Source organism: Chrysemys picta, chromosome 6 (assembly GCF_011386835.1).
Source record: "Chrysemys picta bellii isolate R12L10 chromosome 6, ASM1138683v2, whole genome shotgun sequence".
Classification (NCBI taxonomy): Eukaryota; Metazoa; Chordata; order Testudines; family Emydidae; genus Chrysemys; species Chrysemys picta.
Genome location: NC_088796.1, coordinates 87,651,468 through 87,676,788, shown reverse-complemented (window position 1 = coordinate 87,676,788; position 25,321 = coordinate 87,651,468). Strand labels below are relative to the sequence as shown.

At 39.5% G+C, this 25,321-nt stretch overlaps 1 protein-coding gene across 6 annotated transcripts in view; it reads right to left on the bottom strand.

The window, feature by feature from the left end:
• PTCH1 (patched 1) overlaps positions 1-25,321 on the bottom strand; it is an 86,528-nt gene that overhangs the window by 39,004 nt on the left and 22,203 nt on the right. For 3 of the 6 annotated variants that reach the window (XM_005304287.5, XM_005304286.5, XM_065599414.1), the window contains 9 exons: positions 10,962-11,151; positions 9,502-9,571; positions 9,283-9,374; positions 7,655-7,853; positions 5,747-5,868; positions 3,193-3,340; positions 2,209-2,340; positions 1,752-1,907; positions 1,043-1,141 (listed from right to left, as the gene is read on the bottom strand). In XM_005304287.5, coding sequence (XP_005304344.2) covers positions 1,043-1,141; positions 1,752-1,907; positions 2,209-2,340; positions 3,193-3,340; positions 5,747-5,868; positions 7,655-7,853; positions 9,283-9,374; positions 9,502-9,571; positions 10,962-11,151 — 1,208 coding nt within the window. The remainder of the gene's footprint in view (positions 1-1,042; positions 1,142-1,751; positions 1,908-2,208; positions 2,341-3,192; positions 3,341-5,746; positions 5,869-7,654; positions 7,854-9,282; positions 9,375-9,501; positions 9,572-10,961; positions 11,152-25,321) is intronic. The other 3 variants (XM_065599415.1, XM_042854565.2, XM_042854564.2) reach the window with 2 other exon arrangements.

The following is a 25,321-nucleotide window of genomic DNA, read 5'->3' as shown; positions in this document are numbered from 1 at the left end:
TAACATAATCTGACAATATAGCAGGCGCCACATAAAGCACTAACAATTCTTTAGGGGGAAAAGAAGGCTTAGCATGGCTTCAAAATTCAAAGATAAAGTGATGCTGAGATCAGATATCAAATATTTCTTTTATTAACGAGGTTATGTTTTGTATCAGTTCAGTCACTTGTTTTAAATATTTTTCAGACAAAATAAGCATGCATTAAACTCATGGCTAAGCTATGTACCTATAGCTACATGTCTTGGGAAGCATTTAGCAATAAACCCAGGACCACACAAAGCTTCATACTTTGTTAAAAAAAAAATTGAGAAAGGATTGTTCGCCAACCTACAAGGCTGTTTGCTGTTGGTTTAAAAGCACATGGTAGCTACAGGTAAAGGAGTCTGAGGTGCTTGTGTGCTAAGACAGATGACAAAAGAGCATGTGGAAGACACAGTTTGTATAAAATAAAAAACAAGCAAATACATGTTGCTTTTTTACACAGATTTGTAATTCTGATACGAAACTCCAAACTGAAAACAAAACCTCAGTTTAGAGGGAGAATGCTGTAAAATTAGAGGATTTGGGATTTCACAATGCTCATATGTTAATGATTATTTAGTATTTTCAATTATCACTCCTTTATAAATAAAAAGGAATTGTGGAACATGCATAATTCAAAACAAAAAAAAACCTCACCTCAATTTTTTTTCTATACAACAATTAAAATGTGTATTTGGTTTTCAAATTTACTCCCTCCTGCTCCTTTGTGCCTTAAAACTTTAAATGATGGATGCAAAAATATTTTAGCATTTTAAAGTCACAATCCTGTATTTCTTTCACCTCCAAAACATGCATTTACTTGGAGTGATGGGTGTGCAGAAGAGGTAGGATTGCTTCCTAAATTATCTCTTGCATCATATTTAAATATTAAACTTCTGCTTAGATTATTTTAGCTTAGTTTTCTCCCCGCACACCTTAAAAAAGACCATTAATCCTAGTCACATTCTGTGTCTCTGAAGCTTTTCCTTTATTTGCCCCAACTCCCCATGTTATCATTACCTCAAATGGAATTCTCTTATTCTGCCCCGTTTCACTAAATGCATGTGCCAAAAGGAAAACGTCATCTACTCCAACTCCAAGAGCAAGAAAAGGCAAAACCTGTGAAAAAAAACCAAGGAAGCTGCTATATTACACTTATGACCTACCATGTAGCCAGATATTAAATGGCTAATTAAACAATATTCCCAGCACACTTTAAACAGGAATCTATGGGCAGGAACAAAAAAATAAAGGATAAAGTAAGGCTAGTGACTTTCTTTCTGAAATAGTGCCAAGGGACTGATGCTGCATTCCTTATGCGTGCAAAACTCCCACTGAAGTCAATGAGAGATTTGGGTAGACAAGGAATACCGGATTAGATCCCAAGTGTATTTTGCTAGAACTTGGGGAGCCTGATACTTTCAGATGTAAGTGCAAAATGTCTGGTCCCTTATTCTGCACCCCTGCAGAATCAGTGCACTGGGGTCTGCCTGCATAAAGTAAGTTGCAGGATTGGGGCCTCTCTCTTTAGCACCCATCAGGAGCACTATTTTTGCAATTTCTCACAGTGGGACATATGAAATGTGAGCTGCTGGAGGAAATAGGCACAAGTACAGAACTAAAATCTAAACTCAGCGTTATTTAATTTTGTTCAAAGACTGATTCTGGTGGGTTTGTTTACTAACAGAGCACTTGTAATCTAACAGCAGACTAAATAGCTCCTTAATACCTGAGTTGTGGCAGCATTAAAGGAAATTCCAATCAATGAGCACAGGCCCAATCCTGCAGCCACTGAGAGTGCAACCAACAAGACTCCTGCCAGCCCCACGGCACCCTGGGACTTGGCACAGTCCCACCGCAGCATGGTTAAACAGGCATAGGCAAGCTGAAAGCAGAACAATGGAAAAAACAAAAGCAAAACATTAGAATGTGTCATATTCTAATGTTTACCTCCCCCAACCAAAAGCATGCATACAAAATACATTTTAAAAGAGTACACACATTGGAGATGTTACATAAACAGGTGATACTCATAAGTCAAAGATGCACAAATTGCAAACTGACAATTTCATCCTAGGCATTATGAAAATTGTATAAACCATAGCCTGGAGTCAATAATGCACATGTATGTTAAAAGCAGTTAGAACACTAGAGAAATTAAATAAACAAGATTACATTTATTTTACCATTAATAAGTAGCCGCTAGCAACTCTGATAACACTGACATCAGAAAATGATTTTAGGATGTCATCCAGAGTAGTTGTCGTAAAGGAAAGCACCTTCTGAGTAGAGTTTTGTGCAACACTTTGATGAACAACCTATGAACAGATATTTAACAATAAGCATTACTAAACGAAGGGGATACATTATGAGCTTTCTGCACTATACATTTGAAGCCAACTTTTGTCTTAATCATTAGCATTAAAATGTACACCCTTCAGAGGAGATTTTGTTGATCCTACTTGAAATCACTAATGCATTTGATACATTCATTGCAAGTTACTGAAGATCAAATTAGAATGTGTGTTTTGCTGAGAAGGCAGTTGCAATCACAGTTCATTCAGAAAAATTTTCAATACTGAAATTTAAGAAGGCTTTTCTGCTCTCTTCCTTTTCTCTCTAACACTTGTTATATCAGTTTTGCCTCTAATCCAAAACAACAAATTCTTAAGGGCACTCCTCTCTTTCTTCATTGGCCGGCCACTTTAGGGAGGTCACAAGCAGCTCAGCAGAGGTCAATGCCTGGGAAACAAAGGCCAGATAATGTCACATGACCTCACCAATGGGACTGCAGCTGTGAGCAGATTCTATGGCTAGCTAATGTTTTCCAGACACCTTTCTCCAGTAATCACACTGACCAAGTGCTTTTAAATTCAGTCTAGCACTTACATCTTCAGTTCTTTTTCCATCTCAGCAAATCAGAAAAATGTTCTCAATAACAGGAACAAAAAGTAAACAGTACCTTTGCTTAGTGTTACTCATATGTGAACAGCCAAATAGCTGTTATATTAAAAAGAAGAAAGAAAAGCAGTATTTTAAAATATTCTGTTGCAGTGAGTACATTATTACTTTAGAACTAGGACACACCCACACATTAAGCACCTTCCTTATTGGACTACTATGATCTATGAGATTTCAAAGCATGATTTCCAGGTGACTTTGTATTTTACCTCAACATACATCCTCTGCCAGGCTTCCAGAATTGCGGCTGCCTTGTCTTCATTCCAGTTGATGTGTGAAACATACTCATACCCCTTGAAGTGTTCATACATTTGCTTAGGAGTCATTAACTGAAACATGGTCTGTAAAGCCTGAGCACTGTAACAGGGAGAGGGAGAAGGAGGAAAAGGTATAAAACAAACATTTTCAGGAAGTGATTTTCATTGCATAAAGTCTTGAATGAGAGCCTTAGAGCAACTTGCAAGAATGTTTTTCTTTTATAAGGCACATTAAAATTGAACCAGAGTAATTATTCTACTTAGTTACTGGTACAGATGTATTGATATATACAGTATTTAGGGCCAGATTCTGCTTCTGCTTAAGACAATGGAAGCTTTGCCATGAACTTCAATAAAATCAGTTTCAGGCCTAAAGAATGTAACCTTACAGATCTGTTTTTGGACAAAGACAAAAATTAAATTAATAGTCAATTTACTATCTAATTTCTAATATATGAACTAGGGAGGGCAGAGGAATAGCGAGGAATACTGCATAATGTAGCAAGTTGTCAATAATTCTTCATCCAGGGGCTTTGGGATTTTTGCTTTCCTTGGGGAGAAATGGCAGACTGAACTCTTGACAAGCAACAAGGATTATACAAAGGGTGATCACTGTTCATCAGCAAATTTTTGCTCTCTTTCAATATTATATGATTGTATCTAGCACACATAGCCATCCAAGGAAAGACCGTACACATTTCACTTTAGATATGTTTTTGGCTACTTCTTAAACTATGCTGCAGTTCACCTTTACAGAATATATTAAATTAATTAAAATAAAATAAAAACCCCTTAATACTCAGTGTAAAAACTTCAAAATCTTTATAAAAACTTCTATTAAAATTCTGCATGCATTTTTTAACTTCTCAATGATACTTATGTTATGTCTCGGCATAAACACATTCATTTAATTTTATTTTAATATATAACCTGCATCTTAAACTTCTGCTACTCTACATATATGTAAAATGACCATATGGCCCATTGTTTCCAACAGTCCTGTTTCTTCATATCATGTGCTGGGGTCCCAGGAATTCTTTTGAGATACCTGCCACATTCCAGGTTTTTGTTGCATCCATCACAATGTTTATTCAAGATATATTGCCATACAGAGTAGAATTCGATCTCAGGTGAGTGCCCTAACCATTATCCTATGTGATATTCTGATGTGGAGCTCCCTCAGTCTCCTGCTGAAGTACAGTACAGTGGTTAGAATGCTCACTGGAGAGGTGGCACCCCCTATTCAAATCCCTTCTCATTATGGAGAGGGGGGACTTGAATCAGTGGTCTCCCACATCCTGGGTGAATACACTAACCAATGGGTTAATGGTTATAAGGGAGATCTGCCTCCTCCTCCTTTCCCTATCCTCTGGATGTTTTGTGTAGATCTAGGCAGCCTCTAAGCATGGCTACTGGATTGGATACTGCATGCAAGTTTGGTGGGGGAGTGGCTGTCTTTTCCAGGTTCATGGATTTCAAGCAGAGATAGGCACCCCCCTGAAGCCTGAACTTAGGCACCTATGTTCTTGTGAATTTTTGAGGCACCTAAAAGTTAGGCATTGCAACACTTAGCATCACAATGTAAGTCCCTTTGTGGATCTAGGCCTAAGTCACCAGAAAAAGCCTTCCACTCCGAGGAATATGTATATGTCTGTTGGGTCAGAAGCAGGCAGCAGTGACCTCAGCATGCAGTTTGCTTCTCTCTTTTGTATGAGTTTTGCAACTCTAAAAATGTCACCATAAAAATGTCACAGTTTTTTATTTTGAAAACATGTGCAAGTTGCACATACTAATAGGTGCCAACTTTTCCTGGCGCCGGTGGGGGCTTGCGCCCCCCCCCCTGTCCTGACTCCACCCCTGCCCTGCCCCACCCCACCCCCAATTCCAACCCCCTTCCCCAAAGTCCCCTCCCAACTCCGCCCACTCCCTGTCCCTATTGGACCCCTCCCCAAATCCTGGCCCCGGCCCCACCTCTTCTCCCGAGCACGCCGCGTTCCCCCTCCCTCCCAGTGCTTGCCACCGCGAAACAGCTGTTTCATGGCACAAGCGCTGGGAGCTAGGGGGAAAAAGCGGGCACGCGGCGCACTCAGGGAAGAGGCGGAGTGGAGGCGGAGGTGAGTTGGGGCGGAGCGGGGGGGGCAGGGAGCTGCCAGTGAGTGCAGAGCACCCACCAATTTTTCCCCATGGGTGCTCCAGCCCCGGAGCACCCACGAAGTCGGTGCCTATGCACATACTGTTAAATATTTTTTTAAATGCGAGTAAATATTAAGGTCCCAATTCAGGAAAGCAGCTGAACATGTGCCTGAGTCATCCTGATTCAAGACAGCACTTAAGTGCCTACTTAAACACATGCTTAAATGATGTCCTTATTAAAGATATTTTCCTGAATCTTGAACTAAAATATACATTCACTGATTTTAGCAGGCAATTGGTTTTGTACTATTTAAAAAAAAAACACCTAGCAGTGTAAAGCTCAAGAATTTACTTTAAAACTCTGTGTGTTTACCTGACAAGTTTTCCAGTACCATTCTTAACTGTTCCACCTACAATCAACTCCTCCTGCCAGTGCATGTACTTTTTTGACAGTCCGTAGCATCCACCACTCAAAACAAGGGCCACATCAAGAGGCTAAAATAAAATTATTGATAAGTCATCCAGCTGTGTGACTTAGCAGACAAATCATATTTGACATCAACATCTAGTACATTGGAATAAAATAAATTAGAAGTCAAATGCTAAAAATGTGCTTATCAAACAGAACAGCCTTCATGATTAACTTCCAGCAAAGAGCTGGAGCTAGCCAAATATTTCTTCATGAGACTTCAAAGCTTAAACCATACTGTTTTTGTTTGGTTGGTTTTATTTATTTTTACACTGTGTAAAATACAGATTAACTATATTTTTATGACAGGAAGTTCTCACTTGTAATCCTAATACTTAGTACATGAATGCACTGAAACATGATGTCGACAATGCAATAGGTGCTCATGGAGACACTATTCTGTACATTGATTTAAGGAACGCTAACTCATAGAGCATGAAAACTTGGTTAAAAATATATTTCAAGATGATACGAGGAAGGACAATATACTACTAGCTCAATGAAGAGACCATAGTGTTTTAAAATATATTAAATAAAAAAGAGGCCTAAGATATCTTGATGGAAGAGGCATAGGGCCTATAGTGCCTTCCAAAAATGACTGATTTACAAGGAGACACACATCTAGACTGCAGACTAGGTTCCTAATAAAACATGAAGATGGAATCTGTTTCTAATATCAGACCAAACACATCTACTACAAAATCCACAAGGAAGCACTCCTTGCTAACACTTTTCTAGATAATTCATTTTCTCTGCCCATGTAGATATGCTATTTGGAATATGCATCCTGAATATGCAAATTCAAAATAGTGTTAGGAATATGATTTGTCACGTAAATGTGTGGTCTGATCCTGAAGTTCTTACTCAGGCAAAACTCCCACTGAAACCCTGGAAATGACTTGGACTGGCAAATTGTCTCCCATTAACTTCAGTGAGGTGGAAGAGATCTTCAAGCACATTCAATTCCAAGTGAGACTGTCAACAAGTGAACCTTATTCTTTATTACAATTTTACTTCTTTTCGTGAGCTTTTGCATGTTAGTATGTTTGTGTGATGAGAGAGTGGGTTGTGAAAGGACACAAACCCAAATGACACTAAGGACTGGCTTGAGTCAAGCCTTGCACCAGTATTCTACTGGGCAGAAGACACAAGGCCTTTCCTCCCCCCATGTGCTTCTACAGTGTGACCAGGCATAATCATAGTTCTTATACGCCAAAAGTACAACGGGCCTGATTCTCCTACTTGTATGTTGATTTTACACTTATGTAACCCCATTGACTTCAGTTTGGTTACTCTTGATTTACCAGCAACTAAAAGTAAAATCAAGTTCAGTGACTACACAACTCTGGCATCACCAGAGTTTGTCATAGTGGGTTGGAGGGGGCAGGTGAAGTTGGGGCCAAGGACTTGCCAACCCTCTGCACAGGTCAGCAAAACTGGCCCAGCATGGTACGCCATGTCAGTGTGTAGCAGCAGCTGCACTCCTCCTGCACTCCAGGAGTCACTGTGCCTGCCTGAGGCACAATGACTACTGGCGTTCCAGATGGGATAGTGTGTCACTGTGGTACCATCTCCCGTCATGCCCATGGCTGAAGAGCCATAATCTGACTCTGAGTATGTGGGTCACACAGTATTGCCTCAGAGACTGAAGAAAGTTAGCAGCTTGTGATTAAGTCCATGTAACAGGAATCAAATAATAGATTGCTTGGAAATATGAGACTTGTGTTGCTTTAAAAAAATTACACCCTTTCCCTTCCCTCCTCACATACACCCACTTCCCTGAAATAGTCCACAGATGATAAGCAAGCTTACTTTGGTTGAATTTTTGTTGGGGGCTGTGACTGGACAATCGGGATCAGTAGGATTCAGGCAAGGTCGATCCATATAACCATGACCAACCTCTGCTTTATTCAGCATCTCCTCCCAACTCTCTACTTGATAGTTTATTTTTTTTAACTCTTCCAAGAATTCTAAGGGGTCAAAGTTTATCCACTGCAAAGGAGGTTTCCCTCTGTAAAAGAAATTAGGGGTAGAAAGATGGAAAATACATTGAAGAAAAGCCTTTAGTTTTTATATCTGTATTTGTACAAAGACTAGAATGCTATTTTAGCTATTTTGTGCTGTAATCCACTTTTGGAACCTATTTTATCAAATGAAATGTATATTTTAATTGGATTTGTTTATATATTTTCTTCATATAGTCCTGATGCAACCTTATTTAAAAGCCCCATACATAAAGATCAGCCTTATCTTTTTTCTAATAAAGGGAATATTTACATGTTAATTTTGGTAAATATACTCACATAGCCACCTTGCCCCCCCTCCCCCCCAAAGGCAACCAACTGCTGCTTCAAAGCAATACCACCAAAGGGGAGTGGGGGGACAGAGGGGAGAAAGAATTTCACACAGTGTCAGATTACTACTCATTTAGTCTAATAAATGTTTTTCAAATGTAATCAATCAAAATATCTGATCTTTATTACCTCTAATAGCACTGTGCTCCTTCCAATTCTCTGACAGCTTGGCAATCAGCAAGCAAACTCCCTGCTGCCACGGCCATCACCACTATCCCTGCCACTTGTCCCACCCCCCACTTTTGAATTTGTGATGTTGATAGACCAGAAAGGCTTTTGGCAGCCTTATTTTGTGGTTCAAACCACACTGTATCTGCTTAACCAGGCTTAAGTCATTATTCCGAATCTCCCAACCAGAAAACACAAAACCCCTTATTTCCCCATCTAAGACTGTACACTAAAGGTTAGGAGATGGCCATTGCAAATTGCTTTACAGAAACATGCAAACCAGGACAGAAACAATAACTCAAATGCTAACTCTTGCATAATTAACCAAAAATGTCTGCACAGATTAACAATTCACTCTTTGAAGGATTGAGTGCATATAATATCACAATAGTATGCTGTGGAAAACCTCTCCTAAAAGATACTATTTTTGTTTCTTTAATGATCTAATAAACAAAGGATTAGCTTTTTACTCCTTAGGAAGACTTGAGATTTTACTCCCGACAATTATCCACGTACATTTATCCACAGCTAAACTAAACTGAATTCTCAAGCAATCAATGCCTTTGTGGTTTTCAAGGACAAAAACAAAGTTTATTTCCAAAAAAGCAAACAACTTTAAAAGGTCATAAAAACTGAGAAGCTGCATTTTCTTTTGCATGTTAATGTAATAGTAAAAATAAATGAAGATTAATTTGATGCCTACAATTCAGCTTCTGAGGAAAAAGGAAAAAAAACTTTGTGAAGCTCTTTTTGTTCAATTAAAAAAATAAAATCCATATACATTTTCTGAATCATCACTAATGTTTTTATTTCTTGATTAAACCAGCATCCGAATAAACAATAGGAATGGAATGTGAAAACATGCAGTTTTACAATTAAAAAACCCCCACAGATTAGAAAATAAAACAGTTCACTTACAATAGATAGGCAGTCCCTGCCTGTAACTTTGCCCCCTCCCAGAAGCAGTCCAAAGGCGTGATGATTAAACAAGGATAAAGATATTCTATAATCTGTCAAAGTTAGAAGGGGAAAAAAACACACACATTTAGGCTCGAACATATCAAAGTGCACAAGTGGAAGTTATTATGAAGAGTGGGGAAGTAAAATGTATAGAAACCAAACTCATGGTATATCTACCTGGTCCATGTACCCTGCTTCTGTGATAAGTTCTCCTGATTTAAAACATAAATGTTCCAATTTCCATTGTCTGTAAAAAATATAAAGAACAAAAGTGTCTTCCACAATCAAAAGCATGCATTATATAAACACAACACAAATTTAAAATTGCAATTCACATATGTAGAAGCCTCACTTCTAGGTAGTAAGTACCGAGAAAGGGAGGTCTCATTTGGAGTTAGCACCCCACACCTCACAGTGCAAAGGCCTCTTTTGGTGCATCTATATGTTTGTAGTAGGCATGGCAAGTAGGCATGGTATAAAAGTAATTAAAAACAATGGAGCTACTCTTGGAGCAATGTGTTATTCAACATGAATGAAGGTGGCAGGATCTGGCTCCTGTAAGTGGGACTACTTATAGCATAAGGCACTAATTAATGTGACTAAAGAGGGCAGGAGGGACAGAATCAAGCTCAGGAGGCTAGAATAATCCTAGCCCTAACTCATCTGTGCTGGAGAGTAGGAGGAATTAAGAGTCTACCTCCCAGTTTGGCTGTGTTACAACTATCATCATCTCAGCTTCTAGCACTTGGGGAAGTGCAGGAGTTATCCTGGAGATGCTCCCCTAGAAACAAGTGGGCAGGAAGGGACAGGGTGTAAGCAGGACCATGGCTCTACCCGTGCTAGGCACCTGCTCTGATACATAAGAGTGTATCAGATTACTTCCCCAACCAAGAGGTAACCCTGGCAGGAACTGAGCCTCAGCGGGGTACCTAACTCTACTATCTAGCCCAGGGTCAACAGTGGATACTTATTGTTAAAGGTCATCCTTATTACTAGACACATTTATTCCTATTAGCATGCTTAATTTTATTTTTAGATAGACAATTTAATCAAGCAGACCTCAGATACATTAAGCACCTGTACAGATACCGAGAAACCCAAGTTTGGCATCCTTGTGTCTACACCAAATAACCAATCGGAACTCCATTTCCCATCTATTCATATAGCCCCTGTTCCCAAAGTCTTGGAATGTCATCTGCACTAGTGTCCACATTAATTACTTGTTTCCTTCAGGTGGCAGTGAGTGAGGGCATCTCCAATGTGGAGGGCTTCTTACTGCTCTAAATCCCACCAATGAAGTGCTAACACCACATGTAGATTCTGTGGGTCAGAGTCACCACTACTTTACCAAGCAATAGGCTGGTACTGCAGGACTACTCGTGTGAGTAAGGGTTTTAGGCTCTGATCCAATGCTCCTTATCTTTGCTTTATTTATTGAGATCCAATCTCTCACTGTTATCATAAAACTCTTTCAAATATCTAAGTCCTGACAATCAAATACAAATCAAAATGCAGTGCTAATGAAAGGTGTTCTTAATTGCTAGCCTTTCAAAAATGCATGTAAAGCAGAGAATAAGTGTATATCTACATGTTAGTTGCCACATAAGATCAGAAATGCCTTTGCTTCCCCACCTTACCTGTTGTACATATAAATGTGTACCCTGCTGGCTTGAAGTGCAGAGTCAAGGTGCTGTCTGAGTGCTTCTGTTGTTAGTACATTAGCACCATCTTCTTGTGGTGTCTGAATCATGAGCTGGGGATTAAACATGGCCTCTTCTCCAATCTTCTGGCGCGTGTAATTTAACTCCCGACTCACTCGTCCACCAACTGACAGACAAATATTTACAGCTTTGTATTAGCCAATAATTTACTCTAGATTCACATTTTAAGAGCTAAACTTCACCACAATTATGGAGTATGTAGTAGTCAGTTCTGAGCTGAAGTAATTTTAAAGCTAATATTAAATTTATTTTGCCAACAAGGTAACAAAAAAGTATTCTTCATTAAAAAACAACATCATTGTCTGGACTACACTAAAAAAGTGATGCATAAATTATAGGCTGTTAGACACATGCTTTTTCTACATTATAAGTAATATTCCAGAAGTAGAAATTAAAAAAAAAAAAGAGAGAAACCTTTTCCTTACAGACCAGACCAAATATTTCTATGCTACAATTTCTTACACTTGTATAAACAGTCTGCTCCAACAGCACATTTCAAGATAAATGGCTTCAATTTACACTCTTCTAAATAATTTGGCAATGGCAGAAGGCAAAATGTTTCTCTTCAGTAAAAAAGGAGGGAGAAGGGAAGAGTAAATGAGCATGAGTACTTCTTTCTGCCTTTCAGAAAAATGTTAAAATATTGCTAAGTTAGGTTCACATAATGAGGTGCACTTTGAGGGCAACAGAAATAATCACCTAAATTTGAGCGATCTACCCTAGTGATCTAATAGCCACACAATGTGCTGCTATGCAGTGGATCAGAATTCGTGGACCAAGTTTGGTCCTAAGCCCACATGGGCTGTATAGCCTACTCCATATCAAGAAATGGCAGACAAGAGAAAAAGAGGAAGGAGTGTAATACTGATGGGTTCTAGAGGAAGTCATATTCAACCTTCCTTGCCAGTGAGAACGAAACAGAAGTGGGAAATGGGTGAAGGCAGTCTCCCCACTGACAGCACCAGATCATTCAGATAAAGAAACCATTCATATTCCTTTCATGTTGGATAGAACTTTGTTCCTCAGGTAGTCTGACTGACATCAATGTGGAGAAAAGTGTTACTCAGTGTAAGTAAGGGTACCAGAATCTGGCCTTCTGTAAATAAAGATACCCCAGCTTCCTTCTGCATTGGAGTTTGCTTGGTTTCACATTCCAGGAAGCAAACAATCTTTGGAGAAGTAAATAACTGTTTGCACCAAGCTCTTGGTTCCTTTTCTCCACCTATCATATGTGGCATTACCATCTCCACATGTTATAATAGATACCAGATTGCAACCAACATTAGCATCAGATACTTTACTTTTAACACCCCAGTTACTAGAGCACAGCAAAAATAATATTTCACTGGGATTTTTCATTTATCACAAAAGAAATCAAATAACACAAAACTGTGTATATGGAATTCTACCCAAGAAATATACTTGCTATTTCTCCTTTTTGAGTTTTTTACATTAAGAGAAACAAAATTAAATGCAAACACAAATCAAACTGTGTAATCCAAATCAAATTATTGATCTAGACTGAAAAGCTTTTTATCACATACATCCATTTCTTAAAGGTACAGAATTGCGCTTATCGCAGCTGTTAATAAAATCTTACTGCTTTCCTGATAAGGTTAATGATTACCCTCACTTCTGTCTCCACAGGACAATGCTCTGTGTCATTCTAACAAAGTTTGACTCAGCTTGCATAGGTGCCAATGACACACTTTTTATGTGTGATAATCTATAGTTCTTACAACAAAAGTCAGTCTCTGCACTCCTTTCCAAAATCCTTTAGATGCAATCCATTCAGGACTGACAATGCCTCTTCTCCATGTTTCCACAGCACCCATCACAATGATGCCCCAATCTAATTAGGGCCTTTGGGTGCTACCATAGCATGACTATTTACTACCACTACATCATGCTCTGCCACTCCACTCCTGAATACATCACTTTACTTTTGGAATCACTGGAATTTAACTCCATTTTAGCCAACAGCTCAAATCTAATGTAAGACAAAAGACATTCCCCATCTCTGCTGAAAGTGACCAACTGTTTACTATCAACAGAAATTATTGCTTCCTAATCGAGGTGCTGTCAAACTATATTAAACTCAATGAAGAAGGCAGATTTAGCTAATCAGAATTACATCACACCAGTCAGTCGACAGGAGAGAAGCTATTTTTTCTTTTACATTCAATATAGGAATAACAAAACAGTTCAAGAAAATGGGCATATCCCCCAATATGTTGAAAACAGAATGTGCAGCAGCATTCTTGTTAAACAGGCATTACACCATATATTAATTTTTTCCTAGTTGCATCTGGTATTTCACTTACCTCAATAGTATTAAAACATGGTTTATCAGACTATTTTTAAGGCATTTTAAATGATGTAAAACACATACAAACCTATTTATAAATTATATTTAAAAGGAACAATCTGACTGACCGCCAAAGATAGATGTGCAATAACCTATATATAGATTGGAAGCAAATAATTACATCAATGGCCTTTCAGTATGTCTAATGAAGAGAGGAAGAAGAGGCAAAAATAAGAAATATTTTCTATCCACTATTTGCTGAGTAATCATCACCTTTACAACTGCTACAGCCTCATGTGCTCTGCCCTTGTCTTGCAAGTATCCACAACTAGTGCCGAAATGACTCTTAGAAGGCAGACACCATTAAAAAATAATGCCACTAAACTCTCCTTGAAACTCTCAGTCTTATTATGTACTCAAAGATATGCCAGTACCTCACAACACATGCACACTCTCGTGTGTCATTCCTTATGTATATTTAACAAATATAAATATATACTGCATGTGTCAGAAAATTCCTTCTGAATAACAGGCATTGTGGAAAATCCTGTTTGTCATCAAAATGATGGTCTTTTTTGTTGTTGTCTTTTTTCCTTTTATGTAATGCATTTTTATGTGGGAAATAAGAATACTTTTTTAGTCCAATCTCTACTGAGATGTGCCTAAGTCAATGGCCTATAATAACAATACATCTCATTTTATTTGTAAACAATGTTGCATGTAGAAATATCTTAAATGGAAGAGAGCAAAGAAAGTAAGGAAATTTCTGGTTTGATGTTTTGATGATAAAATCCTTTAGAGTCACGCTCATGGTTTTTGATATTCGAGCCACCTGATGGCATTCTAGTCCTGTATTACATGATTCCTTATGATTTAAGTATCTGTATAGCTGAGCTGGTAGCATTATTGCCTCCAGGCTAGAAGACAGATTTAAATTACAAATCAGTACTTGGGCTCATAGCCAGTGATGATACTATATTACAGTATGTGTACTACGCTCTTACAGGTGCCATCAGATTCTGGGTGGCTGTGTGGAAATAAGACACCACATCCCTTTTCAAAAATCCGGGGTAATAAAATCAGTGTCCTCACCAACATTCCTCTGTTAAATCAGTTTTTAATGCTCAAGAATGTGTGTGAAAGCTAGTGCTGAATGTTGGATGACTGCTGTATTTGCATACAGTCCCAGGATCTTCCTCTCCACCACACTTCAAAATAATTTTCAAATTAAATATCAGTTCTTGTGAGAAGTGCTAGACTGGCATTCCCCAAGAAGACTGAAGTCATCTATTCATGCACAGGACAGCTACAGAACAGGAAGTACCATGCAAGCTTCTCTCACAGTGATCTTAAAAGATCATCCATATTAGTACAGAGTAATTCAGTTTCCATGCTCATTAAGGGCCTGATTATGCTTCTGTTGAAGTAAATGGAAGTTCTCTACTGACTTCACTGAGAGCCAGATCAAGTGTAAATCCTTTGCCTTTCTCAGGAGACTGTAAAAAGTGCTAATTGTGATGTGGACACTAGTCCACTAAAAACTGGACTAAGACCATCAACTTTTTTTCTGAGACCAATGAACAGCTGTCAGGTGGTAACAAGTTTTAGTCTTCTTTAACCTGAGGCAGAGTTGAACCAGTGACCTAGAGGTGAAAGGCACTGTATCTTATTACCAAGCCCTTGAGCCACCCTCCCAGTACCTCAGTCATCACTTTGTAAAGTGCTTTACAATACCTTAACTATGAAGAACCTTACATAAAACTAAATTCTGTTCTGCCTTATTATATAGCTCAAAATACTGACACACGTTTCCCAAACACAGTACAACACAGCAGTATTGAACTCTTCATTCTAACTACCATCCTATATTTGTTTTCACTTTGGCAATTTCTAACTGCCAGACTTCCCCTGACTTACTAATAGTCTTAAAATGATTATGTAATTCAATTCATACATTCATTTCAGTAACACTAGCTTACACTTCATTGTCTTAGTTATACCTGTCTCATAAGTAGCCTCAAGCATTTGTATGCATTACATCAGTACTCATTGAAAGCACTCTGGAACCTGTTACTAGAAATTGGAATTCCCTTTGGATAAAGTAATTTTATTAACAAGCCTCTCTTCTGCTACAAACTTCGACACAGAAATCACAGAATGAGTGACAGCCAAAAGCACTGTTCATTAATTTGCTGTCCACCTTATTGTTCGAGAGCATTAAATATTTCTCTTTCAGCAAGTCATGTAGTGCTCCATTTCAAATGAGTGGCATTACAGTATTGGACATATTCTGAGGATTTATTTAAATTAAGGATACTTTTTTGTAGTTACTTTTCATCCAACTGTACTGTAAATGACTTTAAATTATCTAATGTAAGTCTCTCCCAAAGAAGACCTCTGTAAATAAAATATACCCTTGGATTTTTGCATATGGATATCTAACTGCATGTATGGAGGACAGAATTTGGACACAGACCAATATTTTCAAGAGTGACTATTGTTTTTGCATGCCTCTATTGTTGGGTGCTCAGCTTGATGCACTTAAATGGGGCTTGGTTTTTCAGAAAGTGTTGAGTACTTGTTCTCTTAGAATCATGCCCCTTGACACAATGTCTCCATTTGGGCACACAAAAATTGAGGAACCCAAAACCAATAGTCACTTCTGAAAATCATGCCCTGAAGTTGTGAAATTTTCTTTAAGTACCGGGAACATTAAATTTTTCATTTTCAGTACTATACATCTTCATTTTTAGATCATTATGGACTAATGATGCTGGTTTGCCATCTATTTTTAAATCTATTCCACCTAACATAGCACATGACACCAAGAATCTAAGTATATTTCTCCACCCCCCTACACAAAAAAAGAAAGAGATTGTTCCAGTCGAAAAGGCATGTAAAGGCAAGGCTTCCTTTCCTATCTCTTCTTAAGTGTTATAGAGTGCTCTCATTTACTATTTGGGCAATGCCAAGAGCAACTCCTCAGCAGTCTGCAATACCAGTTATGACCTAAATAGTGCAGGCAACTACTTTATAATAAAAACAGGGATTGAAAAAATATATTCATGATACATTCTGACTTGAGAACTAAGCCTAAGTAACCTGACTGAAAAATAGCTGTGTGGCCACACCCACAAAGTCACACCCACAAAACCCCTGCAAGTTCAAGGAACAGAACACTTGTCTACTGTACCAATTTGTCTACTCTCTGTTTAATACATTTTTAAAAGTTCAGCTCATTACATCTCTTTTGTTATACCTTCTTTTCACTTCCCGACTTCATTTTTCCCTTTTTCTTTTTTTTTTTCCTATAAAAAGTTTGTGGTTCATCCTTTCTAGCATCTGTTCTCTTTTCCTTCTCTCTGCAACCCTTCAATCTGTTTTCTACCTCCTCCCTTTTTTTTCTGTCTCTCCTTTCTTCTCTCAAAATCAATCTCTCTTTATACATATATAAAATCTATCTACACGTATACACACTACATACTTTTTTCTAACTTAACCCATCAGTCTTTTACTCATTCTTGCCTACCCCATACACCTCTATACACATACATGCTCCAAATTTTACCAAGGCTTACGAGTCAGAGGACTAACCCTACTGAAGGCCATTACAAAAGATGGAAGGGTGCCCTACTGCCCAGGTAAGAAGCCAATTGTGGAGAAAAAGGTAGGTGCTGGGATTTGTACCAGCATGTTATCTCTGGACAATGTCCAGCAGCTCTCTATCTCCCCCTTTACCCACTCCCCAACTTTTTCTGGCTGGAAGGGAGGAACAGCACTTCCTCCCCTCCCACGCCCCTTCTCGCAACTCTTTACACTCAGGATGCTGTGAGAGTAAGAAGGAAGTGTATCCATTACCGTACCTCTCCCAGCTGCCTACCTGTTGAAGTGGAGGAATGTACTACTCTACCCTTTGCTCAACTTTCTGATTACTGCTCAGGGGATGCTACCCCCACCTATTCTCTGTATGAGTCCTCCCCATACATAGTCTTGGTGATGCTCAGGGCTTTTCCAAGCAGCAGCAGGGTGAAGGTGATCCAGTTTTGTAATAACTATGTGACACTGAAGCTTACTGGTAAGACAGAACGATCTATATCTACCTGCCCTCTGTTGTATAGCATGTTTTGGGATTACACAAGTATATACCTGTCACCTGACAGGAGGCAGTATCCATCATCTCCAATGACATTTTTCTTATTATTAATCAAATGCAAATACAACATATCAATTAAAAAGATCAGCACAAACTAATACTTTCAATTAGTATTCAAACAGAAACCTCTAGAGTGGAAGTTGGGGAGAGGAACTCCCCTGACTGATGAGAGGATTATCCTGCCTCTTACTGGACAGCTGTCAATAACTACGGTTTCTGAACCTTAATGGCTTTCTGATCAAACAGACACTTCTTGTTCTCAAAATAGTTCCTTCTCTAGTGGCTTGTTGGGCATATGAGATGGATCCATCACCTGAAGTTTATTATTGGTGCTCATCATCTTTTCCACTGTCAGAGATTGGGTGACCATGTGTTATTTTTGTCAAAACATGGGCACTGTCAGACGTATTCTGGATGTCCACAAGATACAGAGAGTCAATGGTACTGTTTAGATATTTTTTTCCTTCTCTTGGACTGACATTCAGGGTGCAGATGGTATAAGCTGTTACCATGGCAGATTGCCAGCCATTTTCTGTTTGAAATCCAGTATTCTCTCCCACTCGCAAAGGTGGCAACTGGCATGTTTGTTGAGTTATTTCTTCTGTTGTGTATTGTTCTTTTGTAACTACTTCAGGGTAGTCTGGTTTATGAAGAAGTTTGGACACTAAAATCTTTGTCCTTCTGCCCACAAATTTCTGAGCTGGTGATCCTAAGTAACGCATTGTGAGATATGCTTCAATATGCTAGTGGTATGGCAAGTAAGATTCATTTGAATTTCCGAGCCTCACAGCGCTTCCATCCTTCCAGTTGACTTCCAACTCCTTCTTTCGTCGGGTTTCACAGATACCAAGGATATCGCATCTTACCCTTTTCTTCTCCTCCATCAGATGGTTTAACATTTCCTCCCTCGCCAGCGACCTACGCTTGTAAGTACATACAGCGAGCATTGTCCTTTTCCATGTTGGCCTAGCTCCTGACATTTTTAGCAACCTCTCATGGCTCAATTTCCACTCCACCATCGAAAAATGGTTTGATGACAGGCAGGGAACTAAGACCCATTTACTCATCTTGTTTTAGCCGTTAACTTTAAGCCATCCCTGGCTAGACAGGCAGGCATACATACCTCCTCAAGACTAACTAGCCTTCAACCTCTAAGGAGAAGGAAAAACGTTCTTTCCTCTGAGAGAGCAATCCCCTCCTTGGATTGGATAGTCTGACACCTTTGTAGCATGGTTAGACCTACCAGGGCATATGCCCCACTATCATAGCTATCAGACAGCCAGGGTCACTGCTGCACCACGATGAGGTGCTGAGGTAGGATTTTGCAGCAGTGAATTTATCAGAGTTTTATTAAAATCCAGTTGTTTACTATTTGAACTGTCTTTTCTGCTCACCCATTTGATTGTGCAAAATAGGGGCTTGATGTGGTGTACCTATACTGATCTATCAGAAAGCTTTGCTGTAATGAGTCACTTATGAATTGTGGGCTATTATCAGCTATTAACAAGAATACCATGGTGGATCAAGCTGTGATCTGTAGTGTCATTACAGTGTCACTCGATGTATTGTGCAACAGTTCAATTTTAAAAATACAAGATAATCTTTCCCATTTAATTCAAACAGATCTGTGCCAACCTCAGACAAATGGCAATCAGGGATATCATGTAGTGTCAGTGGTTCTTTTGCTTGTACTTATTGCATATCATCACACTTGAATACCCTATCTTCAATGGCAAGCAGGCTTTTGGAGAGGTCAGAGCACCTGCAATCAAGTGCTAATTTTGACAATATTAATTGAAAATGGTTTTCAGAAAAACCTGAAAATGGGAGCTATAGTTTTGGACCTGATGGCAGCATATGACACAGTCTGGCACATGGGGTTCTTAGTCCTATTGCCAAGAGCACTCCCAGCATGGGTAGTCAGCATCGTTGACCTTCTCCTCTGCAACAGAAGAAGTGCACATGGGAGACAGAGTTAGCACGTGGAAAAGACATACCAACAGTCCACCCCAAGGCTCTGTGCTGGCACCAATGTTTTTCAACCTGTACACAAATGACCTTTTGCTCACCCAGTCCTGCAAGTTAACATATGCAGATGACATTTGCTTAGATACACAAGCATGATCTTTTCCAGAACTTGCAGCTGCTCAGAACGTTGACTTGATTAAGATAGCAGAATATTGTAGAGTCAGTGGTATTTACAATGAAGTGTGACCAACACCGTTTGGAGTATGTTCCATCTTTACAACTCCAGAGTTCTTTACAACCAAGAACTGATTATCTTTCTCAATATACATCCCTTGAAACACGAATCCCACCCAGTCTACTTCAGAGTAAGCCTAGATAAATCTCTCACATCTCTAAACCACCTGAGGAAAACTGCAGCTAAAGTGAGGACATGTAACAACTTTCTAAGCAAACAGGCCGGCACTTCATGGGGAACAAATGCTCAAACTAGCCGATCATCCGGTTTAGCCCCCAGTTACTTTGCAGCAGAATACCATGCTCTGGTCTGGCTTCATTTGTCTCATGTCAAGTTGGCTGACACACAACTACACTCAACCATGTGCATCATAACGGGGATATCTGACCCACACCAGTACTGTGGCTCCCATCATTCCTCCACATACATCTGCCATGAGAACGCTACAGCCAGACTCATTGAGAAGATCAGGGCAAACGAGCCTACCACTATAAACAGAGGTTCTTTGACCACCCAAGAGCATGCTCATCATCTAGGCACCCATTGCCCTGCCCAGATTTCTCTGTAACGTTGATGTGGCATGAAGAATGGTCTGCAGCCGATGTCAGAAACCATTTCTTATAACTGATCTGACCATGGGTGTACTCAGCTTTGATTTGCCACTCTGCCCATGGGCTCTCCTGAATCAATTAAAATGGGCGAGGGTCAATGCGCAGCCAGCCTTCACACCTGAGGCCAAAGAGAGGATCCCACATGCAGCTGTGGCCAAAGACAGACAATGTCACACATCACTGACGAATGCCCTCTGACCAGTTTTGACAGTGGTCTGAGGGCTCTGCATTTTGCTGATGAGGCTGCCACAAAAGGGCATGGCAAACTCTGCTAATGATAAGAAGAATGGGAACATTCATGCCTGGCCAGAATAAGACATCCAGCGCTCTAGACTTTCACATCTCAGTATGCAGGTGGGCACTGTATACTAAGTTTAACTTTTCTGACCTCATATGGTGCCACATTATGACACAAAGTTCTTTCTATGGAATCCTATCACTTGTAGCAATTTCATCACAACAATCCCAAAAAATTTCATACTTGGAGATGTGTGGGCTTTTTTTGTCAGGTATCCATCTAGGATTACTTTTATAAGTTGATGTAAGTGTAAGTCATTTTTGTGTATCTTGTTTGAGGCTCATCAAATATTATTTCAGAAACAGTTAGTACTTCAGTCATGTTTATTTAGCAGCTTTCTGCTTCCACTATTTAGAAGTGCCCTTGAAAGTATGTCTGCTATAAGATATTTATTGAGACTGATTTTGGTGTATGAATTTCCTAAGTAACATCTGATTTTATCATTCGGTCATATTCAGAATTTACTTTATCTCACCATGCTAATGGGATGTTACATGGTACATGAATTTTTGGAAACTCACTGAGACCCATATAAATGTGTTATATTTTATCTTTAATACATCTCTGTCTATTAAGCACCCCATCAAATTATTCAAGAACATCTTTTGCATTCCGCTCTGTAGACAATTTACACATCCATCTGATCATTTGCAGGCTGCTCTTCTCCCTTTGCATGCTTTGCGTTAAGTTTATTGATAACAAATCTGGTCTCTGCTATATATTTACCCCTGTTTTCTACTATTTAGATGCACTCCATTTCTTTCACTGCTTGCTAACACCTTAATTTGGGAAGAACAGATTTCATCATCCCTTTCAATATTTACTGTTCTTTGCAAATTCAAGTCCATTTTTCACAGTTATCTTGTTTTGAACCTGGTTATCAATTATATTACACTTGTTTGGTCTCTAAATAGTCCACTTGTTACTATTCACATAACTTAGCTTATCATAGTGGTCAGAAGACTCATCTGGCATCGAGGTTCTTGTAAAGAAAATAAGCGTTCTCCAGGTGACAATCAAGAATGCATTCAAATGTTGGACTGGCTTTGTCTAGCACTTTGCAGTCCTCTTCATGTTCCCTGTAGTATGCACTGTAGATATCCAATGCTATGTACAGCAGTATGGAGTATTTCATCCCCTCCAAATTCTCTTCAATGCTACTTGCTTCCAGGAAAATCTGGAAGTCATGTAACCACTTCTTCCAGCTCTCTGTCAGGTTCCTTTCCAGACTGAAGGATTCAAGTGGCTTCATTTTGCTCCATTTTTTGGCAAAAGATTCAATTTTTCTTCTTTTATCGTGCAATAAAATTTGCAGCATGCAGGAATGCTGCAAAAGACTATTCTTTATTCCCTGTACTGTGATTAGGGACCCTACCAAATTCATGGCCATGAAAAACATGTCATGGACTGTGAAATCTGGTCTCCTCCGTGAAATCTGGTCTTTTGTGTACTTTCACCCTACACAATACAGATTTCACCAGCATTTCTCAAACTGGGGATGCCAACCCAAAAGAGTTGCAGGGGGTTGCAAGGTTTGGTTTTTCTTTTGGGGGGGGGGGGCGGGGAGTCACGGTATTCCCACCCTTCTGCACTGCCTTCAGAGCTGGGTGGCTGAAGAGTGGTGGCTGCTGACCATGTGCCCAGCTCTGAAGGCAGTGCCCTGGCAGCAGCAGCGCAGAAATAAGGGTGGCATGGTATGGTATTGCCACCCTTACTTCTGCACTGCTGCCTTCAGAGCTGGGTGGCCAGAGAGTGGCAGCTGCTGGCCTTGGGCCAGCTCTGAAGGCAGCGGAGAAGTAAGGATGGCAATATCGTAACATGCCATCCTTACTTCTGCGTTGCTGCTGGAGGCAGTGCTGCCTTCAGAGCTAGGCTCTTGGCCAGCAGCCACTCTCTAGCCACCCAGTTCTGAAGGCAGCGCTGCCACGGGCAGCAGCACAGACGTAAGGGTGGCAATACCGTGACCCCCAAACAATAACCTTTCCCCAACCCCCTTTTGGGTCAGGACCTCTACAGTTACAACAGTGTGATATTTCACATTTAAATATCTGAAATACTAAAATTTACGATTTTTAAAATCCTATGACCGTGAAATTGGCCAAAATGGACTGTGAATTTGGAAGGGCCCTACCTGTGATGTAAGTTATTGTTACAGAAGGTTATATCCCCCTCAGATGCCAGGGATCATTGTTTACTACTCCAGTGTTACTGTTACAAATTTCACCAATGCACACAGAGTTATGAATAGCAACAGTGAAAACTGACAAGACTCAGGTCAAAACTGACAAGACTCAGGTCAGTTTTCATCCTGATGCAACTTGACAAAGCTCAAAGCAGCAACTGGGGCTGTGTGCAGATTCAAGAAAACAGCTCAACATCAGTTGCTTCAATTCATGTTTGGAAAGTTTTCTTTGCAACTTCAAGGGCTAGAAAGTTTTTTAAAAAATAAAAGCTTAGATTCTACATCAGTAGATTTATATCATCACAGATGAGTGATTTTTTAAAAACTGTATTTAGAGAAAATAAACCAAAATGTTCTAAGTGTTTCTGATATTCTTTTAAGACTCTCCTAGCTTGATGCATCTCTATGATGGGAAATTAAAAAATGGCAGGAAAAACATACAAGCAACTGCAAAAAAATGTTATATGAGACTGCAAAAAGCACAAAGGAATTTACAAGTGTCAATTGCTTTTTTTGGTGTTATTTAGATTTTCCACTTAAATGTAATAGTCAGTAAGTATTTATCAAGTAGGGACACGTCCTTGGTAACAGGATATGGAGCTGTTCACCTCTGGGTCACCGTTTCTAATCCAACCAGGGACAATAGTGACCAAAAGTTGTTTACCATCTGCCGGCTGTTTGGTAGCTTATGTGAAATGAGTTGGTGGTCTCAGTCCATTTCCTAGTGGGCAGGTGTCCATATTATAAAAACCACTGTCACAATTGACATCCGTGTTGAGTATCTCAACAAAGAGATTGAGGAACGAATGGACATGAAGAGTGAACTACCTTCTTTTCCAAAGAGACAGTCCCTTCAGGTCAGAGCTTAGACACACCGGTTGGATGGGGAAGCCTAAACTAACTGCTGCCCAGACTGGAAGCATTTTATAGAGAAATAAAGGATTCTAGTCTGCAATGTTTACTGGAAAATGGGGGTAGATCGTCAGCTAGTGTAAACTGTCATCGCTCCATTGACTTCATGGAGCTATGCCAATTTACACCAACTGAAGTAATTCCCCCAGAATCCTTAATTATAACATTTTAAGAAAATGTTCACGTGTTATAAATAACAGGCCAAATCTTGAGGTCCGTAGTGAATCTACATTCTTAGGGAAGTTAATAGGAGTTTTGCCTGAGTAAAGAATAAGTAATGGCTTCATTGTTTGGCCTAATGATTTTAATACAGCTGAATATAATTGTTTTAACTTGACTAAGAGCTTCTGTTGGATAATAGGTTAAAAACCTATTGCTGTGTGTTGTCCCACAGCAGTCAGATTTCCTCTAGACCCAACTTTTCGTTTAACCTCTCAGTGCCCTTTCCCTGAATATGTAATTGTTTTCCTGTGTGGTTAAAAGCAGCATTTTTAAGTCTTTTCATCTGTACTCTCAGGGACCTGTCCACAAAATACCACATATTTTGAATAGATGTTTTGAAAGAGTAGAAAATCTACGCAGAACAGGATTTTCATGCAGAATGTTTTAGGGGATACAATTTCGAAAAGGGTATTTTTAGGAGACGGCAAAACTAACATATAGAAAAATGAAAGGAATGAACGTATTATGAAACAGGGTACAGTTTCTTTCAAGTATTCCCTACCAGCTGCTTGCTGTACCATCTGTTGTTGCCTAAGCAGCTTCCTTTTGAATGGCTTTGCACTGAAGCAGAACTGCTCTCACTGTTGGACACAATCAGGTCAGGTCAGCACTCCCCCAGCACCGAACCTGCTGCCTGTCACAACTCCCCCCATCTCGATATTTCTTACTGGCCACCAGCTCCCAGGACAGTTCTGCATTTGTCAAGAGGCCCATTTTTCATAGTTTAGTTGCTATTCACACCAACCAGAGGACTGCACATTCTGACTTTTTGCAGGATGCAGCCAGAGTTGTTGTCAGAAATGTTGTGACTGTGAATATATGACCCACGATTATTCCAAAATACAAAAGACTGGGAAAGAAAAAAACCTTCTCAATTTCTACTTTTTGCTAATTTGATCTTTAAGGTCATTTTTTCCTGACTGCAAAGCTTATAATGCTGCAAGAATGATCTACACTTCTTTTCTTAACTTAAAATATAATTTTGCACTCTAGAAATAACAGGACAAATATCATTGTCTTAGCAGTGGAGTCTGTATTCAAACTACTGCAGATTTTATTAAACCTAAATTTTGTCCAATTAGTTAAGACCTCCTAAAATCCATATAAAAACAATGTAAGTGCTTGTAACGTACGCTCTCTATCAGTGCATTCAGATTGTTGCATAACATTAACCCCAGTTCCCTTCTCTCAGCTTCTGTGGAGCTGACATCACCTCTTAGCTCTGAACACTATTCTCACCATTATACAGCCAAGTCCTCTTTTCATTGGCTTTCCACTTGAGGCCGCATGGGGCAGAACACAATGGAAGTCCCCAGCTTCACACACAGGCTCCCCCAGCCTGTGAGGAACATCACGCTGGACTGATTTATTTCCAACACTGTTCCTT